The following is a 24,110-nucleotide window of genomic DNA, read 5'->3' on the forward strand; positions in this document are numbered from 1 at the left end:
GGACTTTCCAATCCAAGAAAAATATTGGCCAAACATCTATTAATAGCTGGGGAGGGGATAAGACCTGGGCATGGGAGACTTTGGTCTTAGCCTTCATTCTCCATTTACTGACTCCATTATATTTGGCAAGTCTCTTACACCCGCGGGGTCTAAATTTTCTCCAATGTAGTGACATGGTCACACTACACTCACAAAGATATTTAACCAGTATGAATATGTCCCCCAGACCCTCTACCAGGTGTGAAGGATACAGAGCTGAGAAGATGCAGTCCGTACTGTTAGTGGGCTCACAGTCTGCTCACAGACAGGTAAGTCAATGCAATGAAGTGGGTGTGCTTGGGTGCAGTCATATGAGGTTCAAAGTCAGCAGGCTGGGAGGGGTGGGGAGCTGTGGGGACTGAGCAAAGACGCACCATAACAGATGATATTTAAACTGTATCTTAAAAAAGAAGTAGAAATGTATCAAGAGGCAGGAAAGAACTTCAGGGAGAGGAAATGAAGCTGGGACCCAAGTCCTGACCCTGGCTTAGTGAGTCTGGCACTTGAACACCCTTCCAGTGAGTTTCTCCTCATGGAAGGCACGAGGGCAGTCACAAACTCAGAATTAGACTGGGGTTAGCAAGAACCTGGTGGGCCCCCAAAACAACTCCCCAAACCCCAATATAAGCACAATTTGTTTCAAATCTCTACTGCATAAACTTCCTAAGTGTCAGAAAACAAAAGTCCTAAATGAAGAGGAAGGTAGTGACATGCCCCAAAGCTACCTTCTTTCTGCTGAAAAACAAACCAACTTCTCTTGGATCTATACCTATGCCTATTTATTAGCCACAGGGCTAGGAATGCTGCAGCCCCTGTGGAGATGAAAAGGAATGCTTTATGAGAGTTGAGCCTGAGCCGTGAGCAGTCGCGAGCCCCCACTGAGAAAGTGCCGCTAAATAAAGGCTCCTTGGCAAGTGAAGAAACACATGGCCCTTTCTCCTTATCATTCCCATGTCTGTGTGGAGAAACACACGTTGGCTGCGCTCCCGTGGAATCCAAATCCCTGAGCTCCATCCTCGACCACTCACAAAATTACCACGGAGTCCCTGGGAAATCCTGGACCCTGTCAGTTTGTCCATCCCTGTAACATGGCACCAGAATGTACCAACACAGCAGAAGAGCCACAGCGAATGAAAAGAGGTGACAGGACGTGACCATCTTAAAACCACCACAGTGATGCTTTAGTAAGGCAAGAATAATCTGCAAATGCTAAAAACGCTAGGCAAATGATGGCTGGGGACCAGGGTTGGATATGGAAAAGTTTGGAAGGCACCACCTTTGCAAAACCATCAAACTAAATTTCACCAGTATTGGGACAGAGTGACACCAGTAACCTGATGGAATGGATGTCCCAAGAGGATACAGCATTTGTGTGGTAGCCCTGCAAAATATTTAATTTGAATCTAACTGTGAGAAATCAAGAGAAACTTAAAGTTGAGGGAAATTTTGGGGGCAAAAACAGCTTAGGTTCTTCAAAAAATGTATATGTCATAAAAAATAAATAAATAAAAAGGCTAGGGGGGCCTGTTCTAGATTAGAAAAGCCTAACTCTCCACAGAGGAAACAGGATTTTTTTTTTTAAGATCTCATTTATTTATTTGACAGACAGAGATCACAAGTAGGCAGAGAGGCAGGCAGAGAGAGGAAGGAAAGCAGGGTCCCTGCTGAGCAGAAAGCCTGATGTGGGGCTCGATCCCAGGACCCTGGGATCATGACCTGAGCTGAAGGCAGCGGCTTAACCCACTGAGCCACCCAGGTGCCCCAGGAAGCAGGATTCTTGACTGAACACTAGATCTAGGGAATAAAAACTATAAAGAACATTAATAGGAAATTCTGAGAAATCTAAGTATGGATTGTACATTAGAAAAAAAGGTGTCTTAATAGTGTTCGGTGTCCTGAGTATTGTGCTTGCATGTGGTTATATAGGAGAAAAAGCCTATTTTTATGGGATGTGCAGAAGTACTTAGTGGTATGGCAGAAAAGAAACACTTGGTGAATCTAGGTAAAGGCTCTGCAGGTGCTCATTTGTATGATTCTTGTAACAGCTCCACAGGTTTGAAATTATTCAAAATAAAAATTTGGAAGGAAAAACATACCTAGGTCTCACTCCATCATTCTCTGGAATCACCTTTCCTTTATCAAACTCACCAAACTCTATTTCCAACAACCAGTGAGCCAGTTAACCTACTTTCTTGTTTACTAAGCTCAAAGCTCTTTGATGGGTTCAAAGAGTCACCATGTTTTATTCCTTTTGGGATTCTGATTCAAGGGACAAGAGGAATTGGGAAATAGCTAATTCAAAAATATGAATATTAAACCCAATGGCAGTTAAGAGAAAAAAAATAGCAATTCTTATTCATTATTGTAGGTTGGTAATGACACTGTGGATAGTAAGAAATGTCCATATCTTTGAGAAAAGCACACTGAAATGTAAGGTGAGATGATAACTATGTCTAGGTTTGCTTTAAATGTTCCAGCAAAGAAAAATAGAGAGATAAAAAGGATAGATGAAGCAAATATGATAAAATCAGATAATTTTTCAGCCAGGCAACTGGTGTGGGGATTCCTTGTATCAATCTTTCCAGTCTTGGGTAGGTTTGAAATTTTTCATTATAAACAACTGATAGGAAATCTTATTCACTTCACACTCTGTTATCCAATCCAGATCTTCATCACACACCTAATCTACTTTTAGTGAAGCAGTCGACTAATCACTCCTTTGGCCTCTCATCTCTTTTCTCTTCCACTGCTTTCTTTCTACACAGTGCTGTCGGATGAATCCGTCTATAACCTCCTTTATATGGCCTCCACTAATTATCTTTAGAGCTATCCACCATGTCACCCTATCCTTCCGATTAAAATAAAAATGAGCACTGACTTTGGAGAAGAGCGGTCAGTATATTTCTTGATTTGCCCAGACGGTCCCACTTCACATCTGTTGCCTTGACCTAATCGTTAGTAGAGTTCCCTTTTACTCTTTAAATGCCCTGGTTTAAATGATGGACTAGATGGTCACCCAAATCAGGTGATCCTGAGTTGAAACTCCAGATCTGATACATAATGTTGTGTGACTTACTGAATATCCTTGGTCCTCAGTTTTCTCATCTGTAAGATGGAGGTAATAATACCCATTGTTGAAAACCAATATGTGAAAAACCCTGAACAAGATAAGATGCCACCACATATTAAGCAATCAATAGGCAGTTGATATAATTCTATCTTCCTCCAAACAAGATCCTTCTAATCTAGCCAGGTTTCTTCCCTGGTCCCTAAAACCAAACGTGCCTTGCTTGTGACCCCCTGAGTCTTGCTGATATTATTCCTCCACCCATCAAAACCCTCCTTCTATCCTTTGAAGTTCAAACTTGAGGTCCTCAGCCAACTTCCCTCATTGCTAAATACCTACAAGTCATCAGTCACTTGTGACATTTAATGACCCACTGGCTTATGTGTTCTCTGGACGATTTATTTCTGCAAATACATTTGTCTCCTCAACCACAAACTCTTCTTTCCTTTAAAGCAGGGAAGTTCTCTCTCTCACATAAATCCTATGCACCTGTGGTAAGCACTTGTATGCCCTCAACACTTGTATGCCCTAAATGAGATTCAGGAAACTACCATTATTCTAAGAAGAATAGTTTCCTTGAAAAAAAGAACCTAGAAATACAATCATGGTCTAGTCATAAGAAGTTTTGCCTTGTTTTAAGAAATTCCTTCTTGATTAAGTCCCAAAGGGGGTGGTGTTGGGAAATCAGACACTTCCTACAAACTGAAACACAATTCCAAACCATTATTATTGTTGAACTTTAAGACCCCAGTCTTTCCAATGGTATATTAAATATCAGACAAAATACAATTTCCCTGTAGCTCTAAGTCCTTAAGTCAGTCTGGTTTTCAAATGTGCAACCTATTTTTTTTTTTAAATCTCATTTATCATAGTAAAAGAAATAAACCCTCAAGCATAGTCTGGTTAGGTAATCTGCATACACAAGAGACCTGTGGGTAAAAATGGTTCAAAACCAGATGATCTAAATATCTTTCTGTTTTTCTTCTAGGACATAACTTTATGCCTCCATCTTATATGGGGGTAGAGTGTGATTTTAGCTATATAAAAACACTGACAAAAAAGATCTTTGCTTAGGGAAAAAAAAAGTCTAAAGACAGGAGACCAAAATGTAAACAGAGGTGATCTTTGGGTGGGAGAATGGATACATCTTTTATTTATGTTTTGGTGTATTCTGTATAAATATATTCTACTTGTAAAATGGAAATAAAGGGCACCTGGGTGGCTTAGTCGGTTAAGCATCCGACTCTTGGTTTCGGCTCAGGTCATGTTCTCAGGGTTGTGAGATCAAGCCCTGTATCAGACTCTGCACTCAGTGTAGACTCTGCTTGGGATTCTCTCCCTTTCCCTCTGCTCCTCAAAACTCCCCCACCCCAAGATTAATAAACAAATATTTAAAATGGAAATAAATAAAGGTATGTCTATTGTGTTATAATGAATGATATTACAAATGATTAAACAATTCACTTAGTCAACAGAGACACATTCATTCAACAAAAGCTCCTGCTATGCTCCAAGGATCAGGAATCCATTTGGAACAAGAAAGGAGGCACTGCCTCCCATGCTCAGAAAATCCTCCCTGGGCCCCTTTCCTGCTTGCTTATCCTACCAGCTCTCATTTGGCTGTACTATCTTAAACAAGCAAGATTATTATTTCTGGCCTTAGTGGTCTCATCTGTATGATGGAATACATTGGATGATGATTTCTGACCCAATGATCTTCCCCAAATGACATCTTTTCTAAATCTAAATGGTCCAGTGACAATTCACAGTAAACAAATCAGGCGAAGGGTTCCTGATCTCATGGAATCAATACTAAAAGGACTGACTCTGCTACATAACTAGGTTCAAGGCATTTCAAAGGCAAACTCCCCAAAAGAGGAAACAAGCAGATGGAAACACAATCAATCTCACGAGTAGTCAGGAATCTATATTAAAGTACTAACATGTTATGTCTCTGACAACTAATTCAGTCTTTAAAATGTCAATGCATTTCTGGTGGTGGCATAAAACATCACAGGACCTCCTGGTAAATTGATAACTCTTTCTGAAACTTTGAAAATGATCAGATCTTTCCACTAATAATAATTCTCCTTGGCGCAAAGAAGTCTAAATGCCTGAATAACCCTGAGTGAACAATGGAAATCAAAGTAGAGAGGGAGGGGTCGTTTTCTATGTGGTTCCATTCATTTTCTCCATGTGGTCTAAGGTCTTGGCTGACGGAGGAGGGCATAGTGTAGAAACTAGAGGAGAGAAGAAAGAGTAGGTAAGTAGGAAATGGGAACGTGCTCGGATATACATTTAAAGTGGGGCCAGTAGACACAGTTAGCCGCTCTGAAAGCAACCTGAGAAAATGGTGCAACCAGATTTGGAATTCTTTGGGAAGATGATCGAGGTAGGAGGGGTGGGCAAGGGGATGTCTATAATGCAGGTTGTGGGTGCCCAAAAAGTGAAGGTGAGGGGCTCTCAGAGTGAAAGTCGGGGTGCTGAGTCGGAAAAAAATAAGCGAGGAGGCGGCCTGCTGTCAGCATAGCAGATCAGGGAAGACCACCACTGAGGAGGAAGCCCGGGCAGAGATTGTGAAGATGCCAAGGAAGAAGCCACCTGCTGTGAGGTTGCAGAGCCTTCAGGTAGAAGGCGCAGCAGGTGCAAGGCACCAGTGTCAGGAAGTGGCTTAGAGTCTAAGAAAGTTCTAGGCCAGTGTGCCTGCAGCACAGTGAACAAGTGGGCTGTGCAAGAACACATCCACTTACGCATATAATCGAGACCTACTGAGCACCTGCTTTGTCCCAGGCACCATGCCAGGTTCCGAGGATTGCAGTTGTTGAAGAGGCAAACAAGATAACATAACCCCCTCATCAAGACGTTTAGAGTTTAATAAACAAGATAAACAAATATTTACTATTACACCAAGATATGTGCTCCAAGGGAAGGGAGCAGGGAAGGGGGTCCTACATTGGTATACATTGGTATGGCTGGAGACAATCTCTTTGAGGAGATGACGTGTGAGCAAAGACCTGAGTGGCAAGAGTGACAAGTCAAGCAGAAGAATGGTCCAAACAAAGGAAGCAGTCAGATGGTAAAGGTCAAGGCAGGATGTGGGGTGGTGTGTTCCAGGAAGAGCAGGGAGGCTAGCTGGGTTAACTATTACAGTCATCAGGGAGCTACTATGTATAACCCTCCGCACTGTCTGTGTGAGTCAGGCGGCCACTGCCATGGACCAGGTGATAGGCAGCCTCCCGAGGGGGATGACTGTCCCGACACAGACAAGTGGCCAGATCTGACACACATGTTCACAACAGAACATCTGGCTTTCCCCGCGAACAGACTAGTCTCTAGGAAGCCTGGCCTGTGCCTGTTATTGTAATGCAATTCTCCGTTTCTGAAGTCAGCTATGAACTTGAATTTCAGTACAGATACTCATTTCTGCTCAGCCTTCCTTCTACGGCACAAGTTAAATCTGGAATGACTCTTTTAAAGAAATGCAATTCCTTGCAACACAGGCCTCCAGGGTAGACAGTCCTATTGAAGAGCGGCTGCATTGAACGCAGCATGTCACAGTAATTCCCCTCCTCGCGGCCTGCTGTCCAAATCTCATTAGGCTGAGTTTCTGGGTCAGCCAATTTCCAAGAGGATATTACAACATACAACCCCCCTCTTCCCCAGGATATACAAAGCTATTTACTTCCAATCAGGTCTAAAGAGAGCCTTCATCTCAATTAGCAAACATGGGCCATGGAATCAGCAACCCCATCAAATTAAAATATTTTAAAATTAAAATTCAGGAACTTAGAGATTCCTGCATAATGTCATAAATGCTAAAGAAATGCCAGACAAAAATACACAGTTCTGTCACCACCTTTTGGCTCCCAGGGTGGACTAAGAAGCCTCCCCCTCACCGCACCCCAACACAGAATGACTAACTAGAAGTCATGTCTCTCAAACAGTCATCTGTAAGCTAATCACCACTCTCCTCACCAGCCTCCAGAGACTTCTTTCACCTTGGCTGCTGCCCTGGGAGGTCTTCTCCAACCCTCCTCCTCTAGTTTGAAATTATGCAGTTCTTTTTTTTCTTAATCCCACTCAATAAAAATTTGGCCTTTGGGGATTTCTTATTTTTATTCCTACTTCGTAAGAGAACATGAATAAGACGAAAGAAGAAAGACAAGCCAGCCCTGGGACATAAGATGCAACTCCTTAGCTCCTGGCAGACAGAGATGTTCTGATCTCTGGTTCAGCCCCCCACGTGCTTTTGGCATTTGTGGAAAAGGAAGACGTGAAGCTTCGAAGGGGCGCACGGGAGGGTCCTGTAATGGTGGCTAGAGGCAGAGCCACTGTTCTAGAATGCCCAGAAGCCACCTACAATTGCTTAGGCCAGTTGTTCAGAAAACGTTCAAGACAAGAAGGAAGGCTTTTTCCCTCATGTACTCTCACTAAAAGGAAACTCTGAGACACAGTCAACAGTTGGCTTAATGTCCTGATGCAACTGAAGAAAGGCCAGAAAATTCCAGAAAGCACTGAGGAGAGTTGCATGAGAGGAGCGCTCACCAGGAGCCCCTCCGCTGAGCAGCTCACTCCAGGCTGGAGGAGATGAACATTTATAAATAAAGGGACCATAACAACTCACACTTAGCCTTTCACATTCATTTCTTTTATACAAGATAAAATTACTCACTCGACATGAGTCAAACTGGGTAGAAGAGGAACTCAAAACTGAAATGATAGATTATTAGAAATTACAAATGAAAATCTGTATGTCAAATCTACAGGATATTTCTAAATTTACAGGAGAAAGCCGAAACTATTCTTAGAGGATATTTTACAGACAAATCTATTAGGAAATGAGAACAAAAAATGAAACAATTGAATGTTTAACCCAAAAAGTTAAGGAAGAAAATTAAATAGATGTGTGAATGCAGAAGGGAAAAATTCCTAAAAACAGATCGACCGAATGAACATAATTTTTCATTTCAAAGGCACACGGAAAGCCAGTAAAGACCAGTCCTTCATTGTAAAGTTTATTCCTGTTGTGGCGGGAAAGACAGAGGTGGAAAGCAAGCAATGCAATGACTGAAAGACATGTGGAAATGTTCTAAAATCCATGAGTCATAACTGGACTTAAACCTACATATCAGAAGTTAAAATCAAGCTACTTATTTTCCTTCCTAGACTTCTTGGAAGTAGAGCTCACAAGGTGAGAGGCACTGCTTGATCCCACTAAAAGGTATCATGCAATAGCCTAGTCTAAAAGCATGATAAAGAGTAAGATCCTGAAATCAGGCAGACCTGAGTCCAACTCCTGCTCTGCCCACCCACAAGCTGTGTGATCCCGACTAAGGGCAGTCCTCTCTCTGAGCATCTATTTGCACATATGTAATATAGAGATGATGTCTACCTTACAAGCGACTAGACAACATTATTAAGATGTTTTTGCATTTCTAATGTAGGTTTAAACTGGATCAACCTTTATCGAGTGCAACTGGGCAATGTCTATTATAGGTACAAATTCATTAAATTCTAAGTTGGCCTGGCAATTCTATTTCTAGAAACATATCCTCCATATGTACTTGCACATTTATGAAATAATTAAAGTGATTTTTAACACTGTTGGTAGCAGTAAAATGGTGGAAATGAGTTAATCAGTAATGGACTCCTTCTACAGTAATAATAAAGGGTATGAGGAATTCCCTCTTTATGTATTGATATAAAGTAATGACCAAGTTGTATGTTTAACAAGAAAGCGAGGTGCCAAATAATATATTATCAATATACAATATATTATCATTTGTGAAGAAAAGACCACATGCACATTTTTGCTCATGTATGTAGAAAAGACATCGGACAAGACACAGACACACGAATGTATGCATAAAACTGATAATAGTGATTGTCTGTAAAGAAGCTAGCTGGGACAGAAGCTTCACACTGCATATCTTTTTTTATGTTTAAATTTGGGGCCATGCAAATATGTTACCTATTCCAAAAATTCAGTATTTTTAAAATTCAGTGAGATATTGGAACAAATCAAAGTGGAAAATACCAATAATTCAGCTGGAAAATAAGCAAAGGCAAAAAGAGGAAGTTCTTTGCAAAATGAAATGTAAATGTATAAAAGGATATGTATGACTCACCAGTGATTAAAGATATACAAATTAAACTATGATTTTTTTTTTCCTATAATGTGTCAGACTTGCAATGATGAAAAATCTCAATAACCAGAGTTGGAAAAATGTGTGGGTATGCATGTATTTTCAGACATTAATAATACTGGGTATGCAAATTGGTACACAAACTCAGGAACCACTTGGTAATATCAATCAAAATTTTATATACACACATTTGTAACAGTAATTCCTTATCTAGAGGTTCCTCCTATTGAATTTACTTGCCCAAGTATGCCAAACTAGACATTCACAAGCAGTCCTTGTAGCAATATTTGAATAGCAAAAAGAACTGCTAACCGAAATATCCATCAAAAATAGTGAAATGCATTGTCTAATCAATGGAACACTATATAGCAAATGAGGAAAAAGACCTAAATGCCATCACTATGGAACAGAATAAACACAACGTGGCTTACTCATACAATGGGACATTGTTACAGCTCAAATGAATGGATTAGAATCAATGGGTTTCAGCATGAATAGAAACCCAAAACTTGGAGCACCTAGTGGCTCAGTCGGTTAAGCGCCTGCCCTTGGCTCAGGTAATAGAATGGGGTCAGCCCCATGTCCAGCTCCCTGCCCAGTGGGGAGCTTCCTTCTCCATCTCTTTCTGCCCCTCTCCCTCTCTCTTTCTTGCTCTCTCTCACTCGCTCTAGCAAAAAAATAAATGAAATCTTAAAAAGAAAGAAAGAAAGAAAGAAAGAAAGAAAGAAAGAAAGAAAGCCAAAACTTAACAGCGAGTTAAAAAAACAACAAGGAGGCATAAAACAGGACTCACACACAAAACAATACTCTTTGAATTCGTATAGTGAATACATAAAAACATGCACTGAGAGGAAACGGTGTCTGTGGAGAAGCATAGGAGGGAAGGCAGGAGAGGAATGAGATCAGGGATGGTATGTAAAGGGGATTCCAATTTTGTCAATTATGTTTTCTATCTTTTATTCAAAACAACCTGACTACTTATTCATTCTGGGAGCCTAAGAAAACTACCCATGTTTTATGAATTTTCTTCTCTGTACTTCCCTGCATTTTGTGACGTTAAAGAGAAATGAAATGGATGTCTAGAATAATCTATCAGATATTGTAAGTTTGAACAGCAAGGGGCAAAGAGCATGTTGAATAATTCCTTTAAAAGAATGTATGTGTGTGTGTAAAACATTTTTTATGTTTATTTCCAGAGCCTAGAACATAGCCTGGTACTTGGTAAGGACTCACCAAATACCTACTGAATGAATGAACGAAGGAGTGAAAGAATAGCTACATACAAAACTTGTTAGCAATCATGACATTTTAATGTTATTTTCTTTTTTTTCTAAAGATTTTATTTATTTATTTATTTGACAGAGAGAGAGAGAGAGAGAGCGAGTGAGCACATGAGGGGGGTGAGGGCCAGAGGGAGAAGCAGACTCCCTCCTGAGCAGGGAGCCCAATGAGGGGCTCGATCCCGGAACTCCAGGATCATGATCCAAGCCAAGGGCAGATGCTTGACTGACTGAGCCACCCAGGCACACTTTTTTTTTTTTTTAATTTGCTTTTAATGTGTATATTTGCTTTTAATGTGTATATATTGCTTTTATATTTAAAAATAAAATTAGCTTTAAGTTATTTTAATAAATACTGGGCATGAGAGCAATGTACATAATTGGACTCGTGGTGATTTAAATTTAATTAAATATTTATTCCTTCTTAGTTCAGGTATCTTCAGGACTTCTCGTCACCTTTAGTCTGGATCACACATGATGTTCCTCACACTGTAGCTATTCTTTGTTCTTAAGCTCTCCACAGATATTTAATTACTGTAGAGTTTGGGAATACTGTTTGCTAAAAAATTATAAACTTGAGTTTTCCCATGAATGTAAAAAAGCAGTAACCTTGAATATAAAGTAATAAGTGTCTGAAATACATAGAGCTATCATAAAGTTTATGCACTTTGAATTCTAAAGGAAAAATGGAGCCACCCACTGCAATGCACACATATGAAGTGAAGCATTAGGATTCCAAGAAAGCAGAGCTGCATTAACAGCTGACAATGCAAGAACAAAAGAAAAAATTTGCAAAGCTCACAGAAAGGGAAGTTATAGAAAAAAATGTAAAGCAGAGGAACACACTCCCGAAAGACACATGGCCCTGAGGGTTTTACTGTATAAGAGCTCAGTGGTATCATCCTGACACCAGTATTTCAAAAAAGTACACACAGCAAATGCTCAACTTTTGCCAAGTAAATTAAAAATTTGGTGGGGAGGGAAAAGTGTTTTTCAAGCTCGGAAGTACCAAAACAAAAGCAAGAGATTACAAAGGATCCTCCGAAGTACCAGGCTTTGCCAGCATCAGTAAGTTTATAATCCAGAACTACAAACTATCAAAAGGCAGTGTTAAACATGTAAGAGTGAAAGTGTGCAAGGAATACAGAAATAGGACAAAATAATGAGATGAGAGGTTCCAGATTTCCAGAATAGGGATCACATGGGGAAGGTTTTAAAGAAACAACAGGACTTTGGCTAAGAGGCACCTGGAGGATAGGAGGCAAGGAACAAGGTATCTGATCTTGAGGGGATTTAGGGCCTCATGTCAGGCAGGGACTACAGTGAATAAAAAGCAGGTAGAGAGGAATTACCCATGAAAATCCTTTAAATCTCTGACCTCCAGCATGCAATGTCAGTCTTTCTTTTAAGCGCTGATGGAGGTGGTAACTCCTTCAGACAAATACTACATGATATGGTTGTACATCAGCAGTAAGACCCGCTTATACAACTAATTTCTCCTTTTCTTCCTTTTCAGCAGGTATTGTTGAATCCTCATGAATGAAATGCATGGAAGTTGTGACTCGGATCATAAATGTATAAATGACAGTGGAGACCTGGGGAGCTAAATCCCACTTTCCAGCTGCCCAGATCACCCAGCCATCAGGTCCTTCCCTCATGCACCATGAAGTGACCACCTCTGCCAGGTACACGTGACCCTCTGCAACACCAGTCCATGCATCCACTTACTGGGTGCAAGTGTTTGCTAGGCCCGTGACAACTAAAAATCACAAATGGAGTGGCTCAAAGCACAGGAATGTATTGTCTCACAGTTCTAGGGGCTGGAAATCCAAGACCAAGAGTAGACAGGACCCTGCTCCCTCTGAAAGTTCTAGGGAAGGAGGTGTTCTAGGTCTCTCCTAGCTTCTGGCAGTTCCTTGGCTTGTAGAACCATCACTCCAGTCCTCACCTCACATCTTCCCCATGTCTATATCTGTCTACCAATTTCACCTCATAAGGACACTAATCCTATAGGGTTAGGGGCTCACCCTACTCCAGTATCACCTCAGTTTAACTACTGGCATCTGCAACAACCCTGTCTCCAAATGAGGTCACATTCTGAGGTACCAGGGATTAGGACATCAACATATCAATTGGTGGGAGGAACACTTCAACCCCAAACACTCAATTTGCTCCCAACCTTCTCTCTGCCTCTTTATGTATAATAAGTTCAATGTGTAATTAAATATTACACAAACTAAGGAAATATGCATATAAAAAGAATGAGCACAGAAAACAAAATGTTCTATAACGACAATAAAAACCAGTAATTAGATGAAATCACGTGTGAGTCAACTGTAAAATTCTGGGAAGAAAAAGCAAACTGAAAACACACAATTCTGAACTCTACGTGTTTTCTTTGAATTCAAAGAAATCAAAACAAAGAAGCCAAAAATTACAAAGGATACATTTTGGCTGCTATTTATATCAGAAACGCTAATCATGAAACTTCAAACAATTAACTCATGTTAAAAAAATGTTTTCAGTCTTGGCTCTACATCAAAAGGTTGGTGAATGAGTGTTTCAAGTTCCTTGTTTTAAAACCTTTCCAGCTTGGGCAACACTCTAACAGGGACATATCCATGAAATACTACTAAGTGAACACTTGCTGTTACAGAACATGTAAAGTATTTCATTTTGTTCCCTAAGATTTTTAACAAACCTGAGAGCATGTTTGCAAACAACATTGAAAGGACTGGACACATTGTAAATCAATGCAAGTAGACAGTGATCATCAGTGCTGCTAACATCACAAAAAGGGAGACAACCAGACAGTATCCGTATCCTGGTGCAAATGTACAATACCACCTATAAAGTGCCTTTGTAGAATGAACTTGTATCTGATCTTTGTAAGAAAGGCAGAGAAATATGTTAAGAACGCCATGAAAATGGAATCAACCAAGTTCAGCCTATAAGAAATACTGCAGGAAAAATAACTAGGTTCTTCAGCAAAAAAATTGCAAGGAGGAAAAAGACCTAGAGGCTCATCCTAGAAATTAAACAGAGACAGAAGGAGACATATCAACCTATTGTAATATATGAGCATTCTTTGGATCCCAATTCAGTCAAACTGTATTAAAAAATTGTACTTACAAGACAATCAAGAAATCTGAACACTTCAATACTTAATTATATTAAAGAACTGCTGTTGGCTTTCTACAGTGTAATAGTCCAGCATCTTTATTTTTAGGGATAGGTACAGAAATATTTATAGATGATATGATAGAAAGATTAGAATTTGCTTCAAAATGAAGGGGATGAGTAGGAGGAATAGATAGAGGTAGAAACCAAACAAAACTGATCATGAGTTGAAAGTTATTGAAGCTTGGGTGATGGGGAAATGAAGGCTCATCAGAAGGCCTTTGGGAGGAATTTAGGTTTAGATGAGGTGTGGAGGTGGAGCCCTCATGATGGGGTTAATGCTTCCTAGGAAGAGAGAGACCTGTGTACATGCAGGCTCATGCTCTCTCTCTCCTCCATCTGAAGATGAGAAGTGAGAAGACAGCTGTTCTCAAACAAAGAAAATGACTCTCGCCAGACACCTTGATCTTGGACTTTCGGCTTCTACAACAGCAAGAAATAAAATGCTGTTTACGGCCCCCCCCCCCAGGCTGTAGTATTTTGTGACAGCTGCCCAAACTGACTAAACAGGCCCCAACTGGAAACCTCCCAAGTGCCAAGCCAGTAGGATAGATATATAAATTATAGTATATTCATATGATAGGAGAGTATGCAACAGCAAAATGAATATTTACAACCATATGCAACAATCTGGGTGAATCTTACAATTAAGATATTTGTGCAAAAGAGGGCAGAAACGAAAGTGTATGTACTGTGTTCCAGCAGGTGTAGTTCATCTATGCCACTGAAAAGCAGGAAGGGGTGTTACCCTTGGGTAACAGGAAACAAGTGAGCAGGAAACAAGATAGGGTTCTTCTGGGAGCTTGTTCTTTGTCTTGGAGCTGGTCACACAGATATGTGCATTTTGTGAAAAGTCATCAAGTTGTCGATATAGGTGCACTTCTTGACATGCGTATTGTGCTTCAACACAAAAATATTTTAAATATTTTTTAAATTAAAAGAAATACATTGATTTAGTAGATTCAGAGTGAGACCTAAGGACTTGCATTTCTAATAACCTTCCAGGTGATGTTGATGCTGTTGTTCCAAATGCCACATTGGGCAGCACTAAACTAGGCCACTAGTGTCCAAATATACCTGAGAATTTCCAGGAACAGGCTCAGTAGACAAAGCATACTCCTATGGTGGCCTCCTTCCTGTAGCTCAGGTGAGGGTGACAAGATTGCTGAGCGAGGCCTCCCTTCATTGTCTACAGAGCCCCATGGAGATGTGCTGGCATCTCCCCAGGCTCATGGCCTGACAATCTCCCAGCCATGAAGAGCTCTAGCTTTGGCATTCTCCAGGCCATATCCTATGAGCCACTATCTCAACTTGCATCAATCAGGCCTCTACTTATGCACCTGGAATGCTCTTCTCTGCTTCCTGAAACCTTCCACACCCTTCAGCTCAGTTCAGATGCTACTTCCTCCATGAAGCCTTCTCTTGGCCCCATCATGACTAATCCTTTCTTGGGATAGCCATGAGCCCACTATTTACACTGGACTATGAGCAAAGACAACCCTACCCTGCACCTCAGCCCCCTACGGAGGTGGAGATCTCCTCCCTCAATGTCAGTCTTTCGAGAATAGAGAAACTCAGTTGATGCCATCTCTGCCAAACAGCACCAGGCTTGGCACCTAGTAGGAGCTCACTACATATTTGCAGGATTAAAATATGAGCTCTTAGAATCAAATAGCTTTGAATCTGATTCCATTTTTCAGAAATATGACCTTGGTCACATTACTTGGTATCACTGGGCTGTTGGGGAGAACTATAGAAGAATGTAATGGGTGTGTGTGTTGAAGGTGTGAAGGTAGCCTTCAGAAAAGCATCTAATTCCTGCCCCCAGGAGCCTGTGAAAGTTACCTTATTAGGAAAAAGGGTCTTTGCTGACATAATTAAGTTAAGGATCTTGAGACAATATTATCCTAGACGAAAGGTGAGCCCTAAATCCAATGACAGGTGTCCTTATAAGAGAAGACCAGTGATGCAGAAGGGGACTGTGTGAAGACAGGCAAGATTAGAACACCTAGAGCCACTAGAAGCTGAAAGAAGCAAGGATTCTCCCCTAGAGCCTTCAGAGAGAGCATGGTCCCACCAGTACCTTGACTTTGGACATCTGGCCTTCAGAACTCAGAGAGAATAATTCATTGTTTTCAACCACCCAATTTGAGATCATTTGTTATGGCAGCTCTAGGAAACCAGCACAGTGGGGATCCAATAAATACTTGTTCTTTTGTCTGTGCGATCATCAAAGTCTGACATTAGTTCAAAGGCTTTTAATGAATATGAATTTTATACATTCAAATTTTATTTGACAAACACACAGCACTTACTGTATGTTAGATAATGTTTTGCAAATGTTTGCTTTGCAAACATTATTTCTTTAAATATTACCAAGTCCCAAAAGGTCCCATGATTATTTTTTTCTTGAGAGAGAGACAGAGAGAGAACAGGGAGAGGGGCAGAAAGAGACGGAATCTCAAGCAGAATCCATGTCCAGCATGAAGCCCAACATGGAGCTTGATCTCATGACCCTGAGATCATGACCTGAGCAGAAATCAGGTGCTCCGAAAGTACAATGACTCTTTTCATCATTTTGCAGAGGAAAAACTAAGAAACAGAGAGCTTAAGTAACTTGCCCAAGGTTACAGAGCTAGTAAACTATGGAGCCAGGATTCGAACCCAGGCAGTGGCTCCAGAAAGTGAGTTCCTCACCCCAGCTCAAGTACTGGACTTGTTCCAGAATATAGATACCCATCCAGCAGAGGATACGTGGCAGGCCTGCTAGGCCTACATTCTCTCCTGCTACTGTCCATCCTGCTGTGCAGTTCAGACCCAGCACTGCCTTCCTTGTACAGACCACACTTCACAGCTTATTCTGCAAGAGTAAATTGGAGGACTTCTGCTCAATGCCAATAGAAAAGTGGCATTTAATTCCACATTGGTTCCATCCAGCAGCTGTTCCGGTGGCCTCTTTCTTTACATTCGTACTTAATCTCTCATTTCCTGCATGTACTTAAAGGCTTCCTCAAAGAACATCATCACTGGAGACTAGAGGAGTAGGGAGCTTTTCTTGTTTCTTTTTGTGGGGCTGGCACACATGTCCCAGAAAAGCATAGCCTGGCTCTGTTGATGACACACAGAAAGTTGGGACCACAGTCCAGCAGGACCTTGTAGACAACGTTACAGGAATATAGTCAATAGGACAGGGTTTTCTGTTTAGCTACAAGAGTTGTTCTATGAAGCAGAAGACACATGAGATGAACTGAACAGTGCCCGTTACAGTCTGCGGATGTGTCACCTCCCTGCCAAGCCCACTCCACACTCACAGGTCCCTGGGGACATATGAATGCAATCTGCACAGCAGATACCCACAGAGGCAACATAGTGCAGCACTGGGGGAGGGGAGACAGAGTCATGGGCCCTGGGTCAAACCCTGGGTTGACCGCTTAGCCATCAGTGTATGTGACCTTGGGACAGTCCCTGAGTCTCCTGAGTTCTAGATCAGCAAATACAAGCAGCAACTATGAGCTTAGACAATAAAGTCTGCCTCTGCCATGGACTCCTTGCATGACCCCCAACTAGTTGTGGACCTCAAGTTCCTCTTCCATAAAATGAGAATAATGGTACCTAGCTTGTAGAGTTATTGAGCTGTTCAAATCCCGAAAGCAGCTACGTGATAGTTGTTTGCTCGTACATAAATTAGGATGAGAAGGCTGCCCAGCACAGTGAGTGACACCAGGGAGGAAGGATGACTAGATATTAGTACTTTCCTTCAATGACCTTATCTGTGGCCAGGCCCACTGCCAATATGAGTGTTGGGATCCAAAGGAGACAATGCTGGCTTTGTTTGAATTAAGTAAGAACACACAGGTGTTGGATACAACATCGTGATTCCCAGTGGACATTGGCAAAGACACATCTATGAGCTGTCCGCCTTATCATTCCCTTTCCTGGGAGGCACCTCCCTACCTGTGCTGTGGGGACAGTGATGGCTCCCAGGGTCAGGCCCACGAGACGTGACCATGGCCACCATTACTCAGTGGGTCTGTGGTAGGTGACTGGCCGAGGCAGAACTGGAACTTGGGTTTGGGACTTAAAAGAGAAGAACCCTCCAACTATTCTCCAGGAAGTAGGCTTGAGTTCTGCAACACTGGATATCCTGGTTCTCTGCCAGGAGGGTCTGCAGGAGTGGATGAGCCCAGAGGGAGGGGGGACGGGAAGGCAGAGGTGCAAAGGGACTGTGTGCAGAAAGGAGCCAAGGTGGAAGACAAGGAGGCCCCGGAGTGAGACCCAGTCTCACCAGTCCCTGGTGGCTGGGCACCACGAGGTAACTGGGAGTCATGATGATAAACTCCTTTTTGACTCTCTCAGTTAACAGGTTTATGTTACCTGCAAGGGAGGGAACTCCCACTCACTACAACATCCCACCCAGATCTCAGACTCAGCAGAGGACAAGCTTCACTCTTCCCTCCTCCCACCTGCCGCTCGCCCAGCTCTGGCACCACCCAAATCAGATTAACCCAGAACGCTGTCAGAAACAGGTCAATCAGCCTTAAAAAAAAAAATCTCATTTAAAAATACGCCCCAAACAGAGCAGAGAGTAATTTTAGAGACTTTCTATAAAAATAAAATAAAAGCGGGGCTCCACTCGACTAACTCTGATCTGGGTCACGATTTATGCCAAATCCATCATAAGACACGTGAAATTGAAAAGGCACTGTGGACCATCCACGCCAGATAATCTTCTATCACACACACTCTCAGTGGGCAAAATTATCATTTTTTATAGCCACCCGTAGATATTTTGAAAGCACTGTGGTAAAGTAAAAGGGAAAGAAATGAGCCACAAGGTATGCTGAGAAATAACTCATCCTGGAGACAGAGGTTTCTCAAACTCCCCCTGCCTAGCTGTGTGCCTTGAACATGTTCTCTCGTTCTGACTTAGCTTTCCTGTCTGTGAAGGAGGGTATAATAAATAGAAATAAGAACTTCATTTACCACCATCATCTACCTGCCAAAGTTGTTGGGGGATTCGAGTGAGCTAAGAATGCCTTACGGCAGATACCAGGGAGAGTGGGAAAGAACACAGAAGAAGAAGAAGGAGAGTCTGTCAGATGAGGAGTAAAGACCATGCGGTAGACTAGCCCTGCCCCCAAGCCCCGCCTTCTAGAACCAGTTCTGGGACTGCGGGGCTTGTGGGAAGACACAGCCCACTGAACTTCGAAAGTAATGGAATGGCTTCTTCCATGGTAACTCCTGGAGTATTCCTGATGGAGCAGCAGCAAGGGTATTTCAGTGATCCCTCCCTCTTAGAGACATCTTTTTCTCATGTCCCTTTTTGGCACCAGTCTTGGTGTCATATTTGGTCAATTCTTCCTCTCAAATAATAATATTACTAGCAGCTACGCTTATTGAGGATTTTTATCTGTGCTTTTCAGACATGGTTTTAAACACAGGTTTTACATACATCATCTCATTTAAGCCTCACAGATAAAAGCTACAAAATGAGTTATAATTATAGTCATATTACATCTATGAGAGCAGAGGCTCTGAAAATTAACTTGGCCAAGATCACCCAGCAGGTAATAGGCAAGAGTTAGGATTTGAATCAAAGTCCTTTGAAATGAAAGCCATGAAATTGATCCTGCCTCTGTTTCCCCCATTACCTTTGCCTTGTGCTGAGTTAGCCCGTTATTATCTCCCTCTGGACCACTGCAGAACACTCTACCTCCCTAAGACCCCTCCCACCAGCTGCTATCAGATTCTTTTTCCAAAACCCAATTCCCCTTCTGCCTTGGCTCCCAGCCCCGACCAGGTAAACCACAGAAAATCAGGCGCTCTCAATAAATGATGGCCAAATGAATGACATTTTTGCTTATGCTGCCTTAGCTTCCTTCCCTCTACAAAATTTGCCAGCTTATCAGTCAGGGTCTGACCCTTAACAGATTTATTCCATAAATACCCACCTCATGGGTCCACCCTGAATCACTCTCTCATCCACTCCCTAGGGCATCCGGTTCCCTGCGCCAGGAACACCCCTCTCTCAACTCCTCCAGTCATCCTGTCATCATCACCGGTTTTAAGTTGAATGAATGGACAAGCAGCTCCTCCTGAATGTAAGCCATCGTTCTCTCCTCAGAGAGACTAAGCAGGGGACTCTTGCAGCTTCAGACCAGGGGCAGGTGTTTATGAAATACCCACACCAGGTTCTCAAGCATGTTCTACTGTGCTGTATAGTTACCTGTCTTTCTGGTCTGATCTAACCTGATCTTTTCCTCTGCGCAGGAAGGTAAATAGACTTTTGTGTAAACTCCCAGCTAAACAAGACCATTCCATCTTGGATTTATAAGGATACACGACGGGCTTCACTTTAGAGAGTTACAAATGCAAAATCCTTTATATTTTTGGCTCAGACACGGGATGCAAAGTGGAAAACTTCCCAGTCCAATAGCATGAGAAAAGGGAGGTCAGGATCGAGGGTCCTCCCTTTCTCGTTCACTCCTGCACTGGACCGGGACCCTGGATTCAAAACTCTCTACCCTTTCAAATGAAAGTATATACCTTGAATATGTTACTTTGTAGAGGACTTGCCATGAAGTCATCTGAATGACTTCAAGGTTAATGTATTAAGTTAGTTAAGCTAATGAGTAGGATTCCATTTCTCTCTCTCTCTCTCTCTCTCTCACTCCTGTACTCTCTCATTGTTGTTGTTTTTACATCTTCGGTTATGAAGATGTCTGCTTATGATCTGGCATTCATGAAACGCACTGGCCCAGTAGGAAAAACCATGTCTGCTACATGCCCTTTATGGGGTAAAGTACCTATAAGGGAATCTGAGACCATTATGATATCTAGCAACTGGATGAAACAATTTAAAAAATGGGATGGTGGGGAAAAAAAAATCCAACACTCCAAGATCTTAAAGAATAATTCAATATTATATTCTTTAAGAAACCCAATCCCCGACCCCCTCCTCCAAGGGGTAATGCAGCTCTGCTCTGGTATACTATTGAGACTTTTGGGAATTTCTTTTTCCAAAGAAGTAAGTATTGATGAAGGTCAAGGGACAAGCAGGACTAACACCCTCAGATTACAGCAGGATTTAAATTCTTCAGACTGGCTCCTTCTAGACTAATAATGACGCCAGAGTTCAAAACCTGAGAAGGTGTTGGATATAGGATACCTCTGACCTTATAATTTGAATGCAAACTTCTAAAAATATGGCTTTCCTTTGTAAAACAAGGGTGAGGAAACCTTTCTCTGAAACCTAGAGGAAGCAAAATAAAGCAACATATGGAAAGAGATTATAGGGTAACTAATTACATGATGTGCCTTAATGACACATGGATGCTTCACAGTCTTTTTGAAGACGCTGTTACAAATTCATATAAAACAACCGAATTCTATTCCTTTTGCATTAAAAAACTCCAAAGAAACTAAAACTAAAAACATGAGGTATTTGATTATTCAATAATATTTACACCAAGTCTACAAATAAAGGAAGAGGTACCTATCGAGAATAGTGAGCTTGTATCCCACATTAATAAATGAACTATTTTCTACTTCTGTCTTTTGGATTTCCAAATTTAGTCTTTCAAGCAGGGACATAAACAGTACGTAGTATTTGTTCAGGTTCTCTTCAATGGCAACAGGGCTCAGAGTGATTTGTTTCATTACACTGAAACTTAAACTAATAAAAAAAATGGAGAACTACACTTCAAACTGTTTCAATGTCTTAATCTGAAATAAAAATGTAAGAAAATTTTAATATAAATGTATCATAATGAAAATCTATAAACTGCCTATAATATAAACAAGTGTTAAAGCTCACTAAATACCTTCTCTCTCTCTCTCTTTCTGTCTCCCTGTCTCTCTCTCTCTCTCACACACACACATATACACACACACTGACATATAATCCTCTTATGAACAACAGCTGACCAGCTAAAGAAGATGATAAGGATTACTACAAATTTTATCATTTGTATATTGTAGTAATCAATAATAGCATTCAAATTTTCATAGTTTAAAGAACAATCCTAGAATAAGTCTAACATGAAGTCAATAAAAATTTAGACTGCCAAACCCTAATAGCAGATACTTCCCACAGACCATTTAAATTTTCATAATCTCGTTCCTGAAAACCCACGCCCGCAGACTTCCCAGTACAGGGAGTAGGACAAACAACAATACTCATGAAGGGTAAGGAACCATGCCATTAAAGTTCTGACAAGAGACCATCCCTCCTTTCCTTACACTTCAAGTCTTAGAACTGAAGCGAAGAGTTAGCCAGGTAAACATGGCAGGTCAGGACAGTCATTGGCCTCAGCAATGTGAAATTGTACTTTGTGGTAGGTCAAGGAGGGGGTCAGTCTGTAAGTGCTGGCCTAGCTACCAGAGGTAATTATTAACTCACCTGAGAAAATTTATTTTTAACCCTAATTTTTACCTTTGGTTTGCACTTGAGAGTAATTCATTGCTCTCACCAGGAAAAAAAAAAAAGAAAGAAAGAAAGAGAGAAAGAAAAAAAAAAAAGACGGAGGGGGAAAAAAGATCAAGAATTGGAAAACCAGCAGAGCAACATTGTTTGAATTCATTTCTTATAATCACATTCATTAACAACCTATTTAACCTGGCACAAGTGTTCCTAACTTCTGTCTCAATACTTTCTGCTCCTGTGCAACCCAATCACTTTAAATGTTATGTTTTAAAATACTCCATATATAAATAAAATACTGAATATAATATATATTTACTGTATCATGATTGACAAACAGTATTCTGCGTGCCCATGTGAGTGTGTTTGGAGACAAACTGCCCCCCCCCCCATGGGCACTTACCTTCAGGGAAAGAATTGGGCTGCACCACGTGGAGGAAGACATGCACCATTTTAAAGAGAACACCAATGGGCCCAGCTTTGTAAGAGTCTTTGGTCTCATAGTTCGTGGTCGGCAATTCAAATTCCAAACCATCAGAACCCTTTGCGGATGACAATGGCCCCAGGGCAGAGGTATCCCAGAACAGCTCCAGCAGCAGCAGGTAGCTGAGGAGGAGAGCCATGGCTAGCCAGATCCTGCACGCATGAGGTAGAGATGGGGGCCTCCGGTCTCAGAGGTTCTGGAAGCCTAGGATGAGACAGGAGTGTGTGTTCCTGCTCCAAAGAGGCTCGGCAGCAAGTGCTGGGTGTGCGGAGTCCACTCTCTTCCCTGGCCGGGCTGGCATGCAGCAAAGGCCGTCTGAGAATCTTTTTGTGGATCCGGGTCCGGGTCCGTGGGCTCAAGGCACCATCCCTGGTGGGAAAGAAAGGCAGCACTCAGTGCACACGCAGCCTGTCTGCCCCAGGAACCTCCAGAGAGGAGGCGGCACAGCTTAGAGGTAGCGCATCTGCCTAATCCGCTGCGTGGGAGGCAAAAACAGAGACTGCTTAGAGCTACAGGGGCACAAAAGCCAGAAGGCCCCACCCCAGGGTCCAGATGCATAACGCAGACCTTGATGGGTTCCAGAAACACTCTATGCTGCAGAGAAGGCTGTTCGGCCTTAGGAAGAGAGACTTACTGAGCACTTACTATGTACCCAACACTGCTGTACGTGCTGGGCCAGCGGGACCCTGTTGAAGGCATTATACCATTTACAGATGAGGAAAGCTCTCCACAGAGGACTTCGGGGACTTGCCCCAGGGTCAGGGATGATTAACGGGGCGGGGGGGTGTGTGTGTTACAATTCAAACCCCGGAGTTTTCCTTCAGAGCCCCTGCAAGACACCAGCACACCCACACCGTTCCTACAGAGTCGTCTCTCTGGGGCTCCACGCAGGCCTTCAGAGGCCCCAGCCATAGACCAGAGGCTTATTTTTTCTCCAGATTGGTGCAGGTGTCCCTGCTTTCTGGAGACACATCTTATCTGCTTTTTCTTCTACTCATTTGCTCACTGACCTTATTTCAGAGATCTGCCTCTCCACCTCATCCCCAACCCAAACTAAGACCTCAGGGGCAGAACCAAGCTGTCTAAGGCTAGGTTACACTGGAATTTACCTTTCTAACATGTCCACCAGGTAATCCTGAAAGGAACCTTTGCCCCCAAGTAACTACCTGGGAATTACAGGTCCCAGGGATGAGAGACAGGGCAGTAACTACCATGGAATTACAGGTCCCAGGGATGAGACACAGGTCCCCACCACCCTTCCTGGGAGGAAGAAACAGGAATGTGAGAAGCAGCTACCAAGCCAGTGTATAGCTAAGGCAAGAGACCCAGAGGGCCTCCAAAGTAGGCCCTGTCCACTTGCGTTTCTAGCCCCAGAACTGAACACAAGACAGGGCAGAGTTGGGGTTAAGTACCCCTCAGTGTAAAACTGAAAAAGCCAAAATGACTGATTTGCTTATGCTACTGCGTAGAACTAGGTGCATCAGAATGCAAC

At 42.1% G+C, this 24,110-nt stretch overlaps 1 protein-coding gene across 15 annotated transcripts in view; it reads right to left on the reverse strand.

The window, feature by feature from the left end:
• PROM1 (prominin 1) overlaps positions 1-24,110 on the reverse strand; it is a 134,675-nt gene that overhangs the window by 81,048 nt on the left and 29,517 nt on the right. For 14 of the 15 annotated variants that reach the window (XM_045075853.1, XM_045075820.1, XM_045075819.1 and 11 more), the window contains one exon: positions 22,538-22,987. The exons of the other annotated variant lie outside the window; for it this stretch is intronic. In XM_045075853.1, coding sequence (XP_044931788.1) covers positions 22,538-22,757 — 220 coding nt within the window. In that variant the 5' untranslated portion in view covers positions 22,758-22,987. The remainder of the gene's footprint in view (positions 1-22,537; positions 22,988-24,110) is intronic. 15 annotated transcript variants of the gene reach the window in all.

Source organism: Mustela putorius, unplaced genomic scaffold (genome assembly GCF_011764305.1).
Source record: "Mustela putorius furo isolate JIRA1106 unplaced genomic scaffold, ASM1176430v1.1 tig00000083_pilon_pilon_pilon, whole genome shotgun sequence".
Lineage (NCBI taxonomy): Eukaryota > Metazoa > Chordata > Mammalia > Carnivora > Mustelidae > Mustela > Mustela putorius.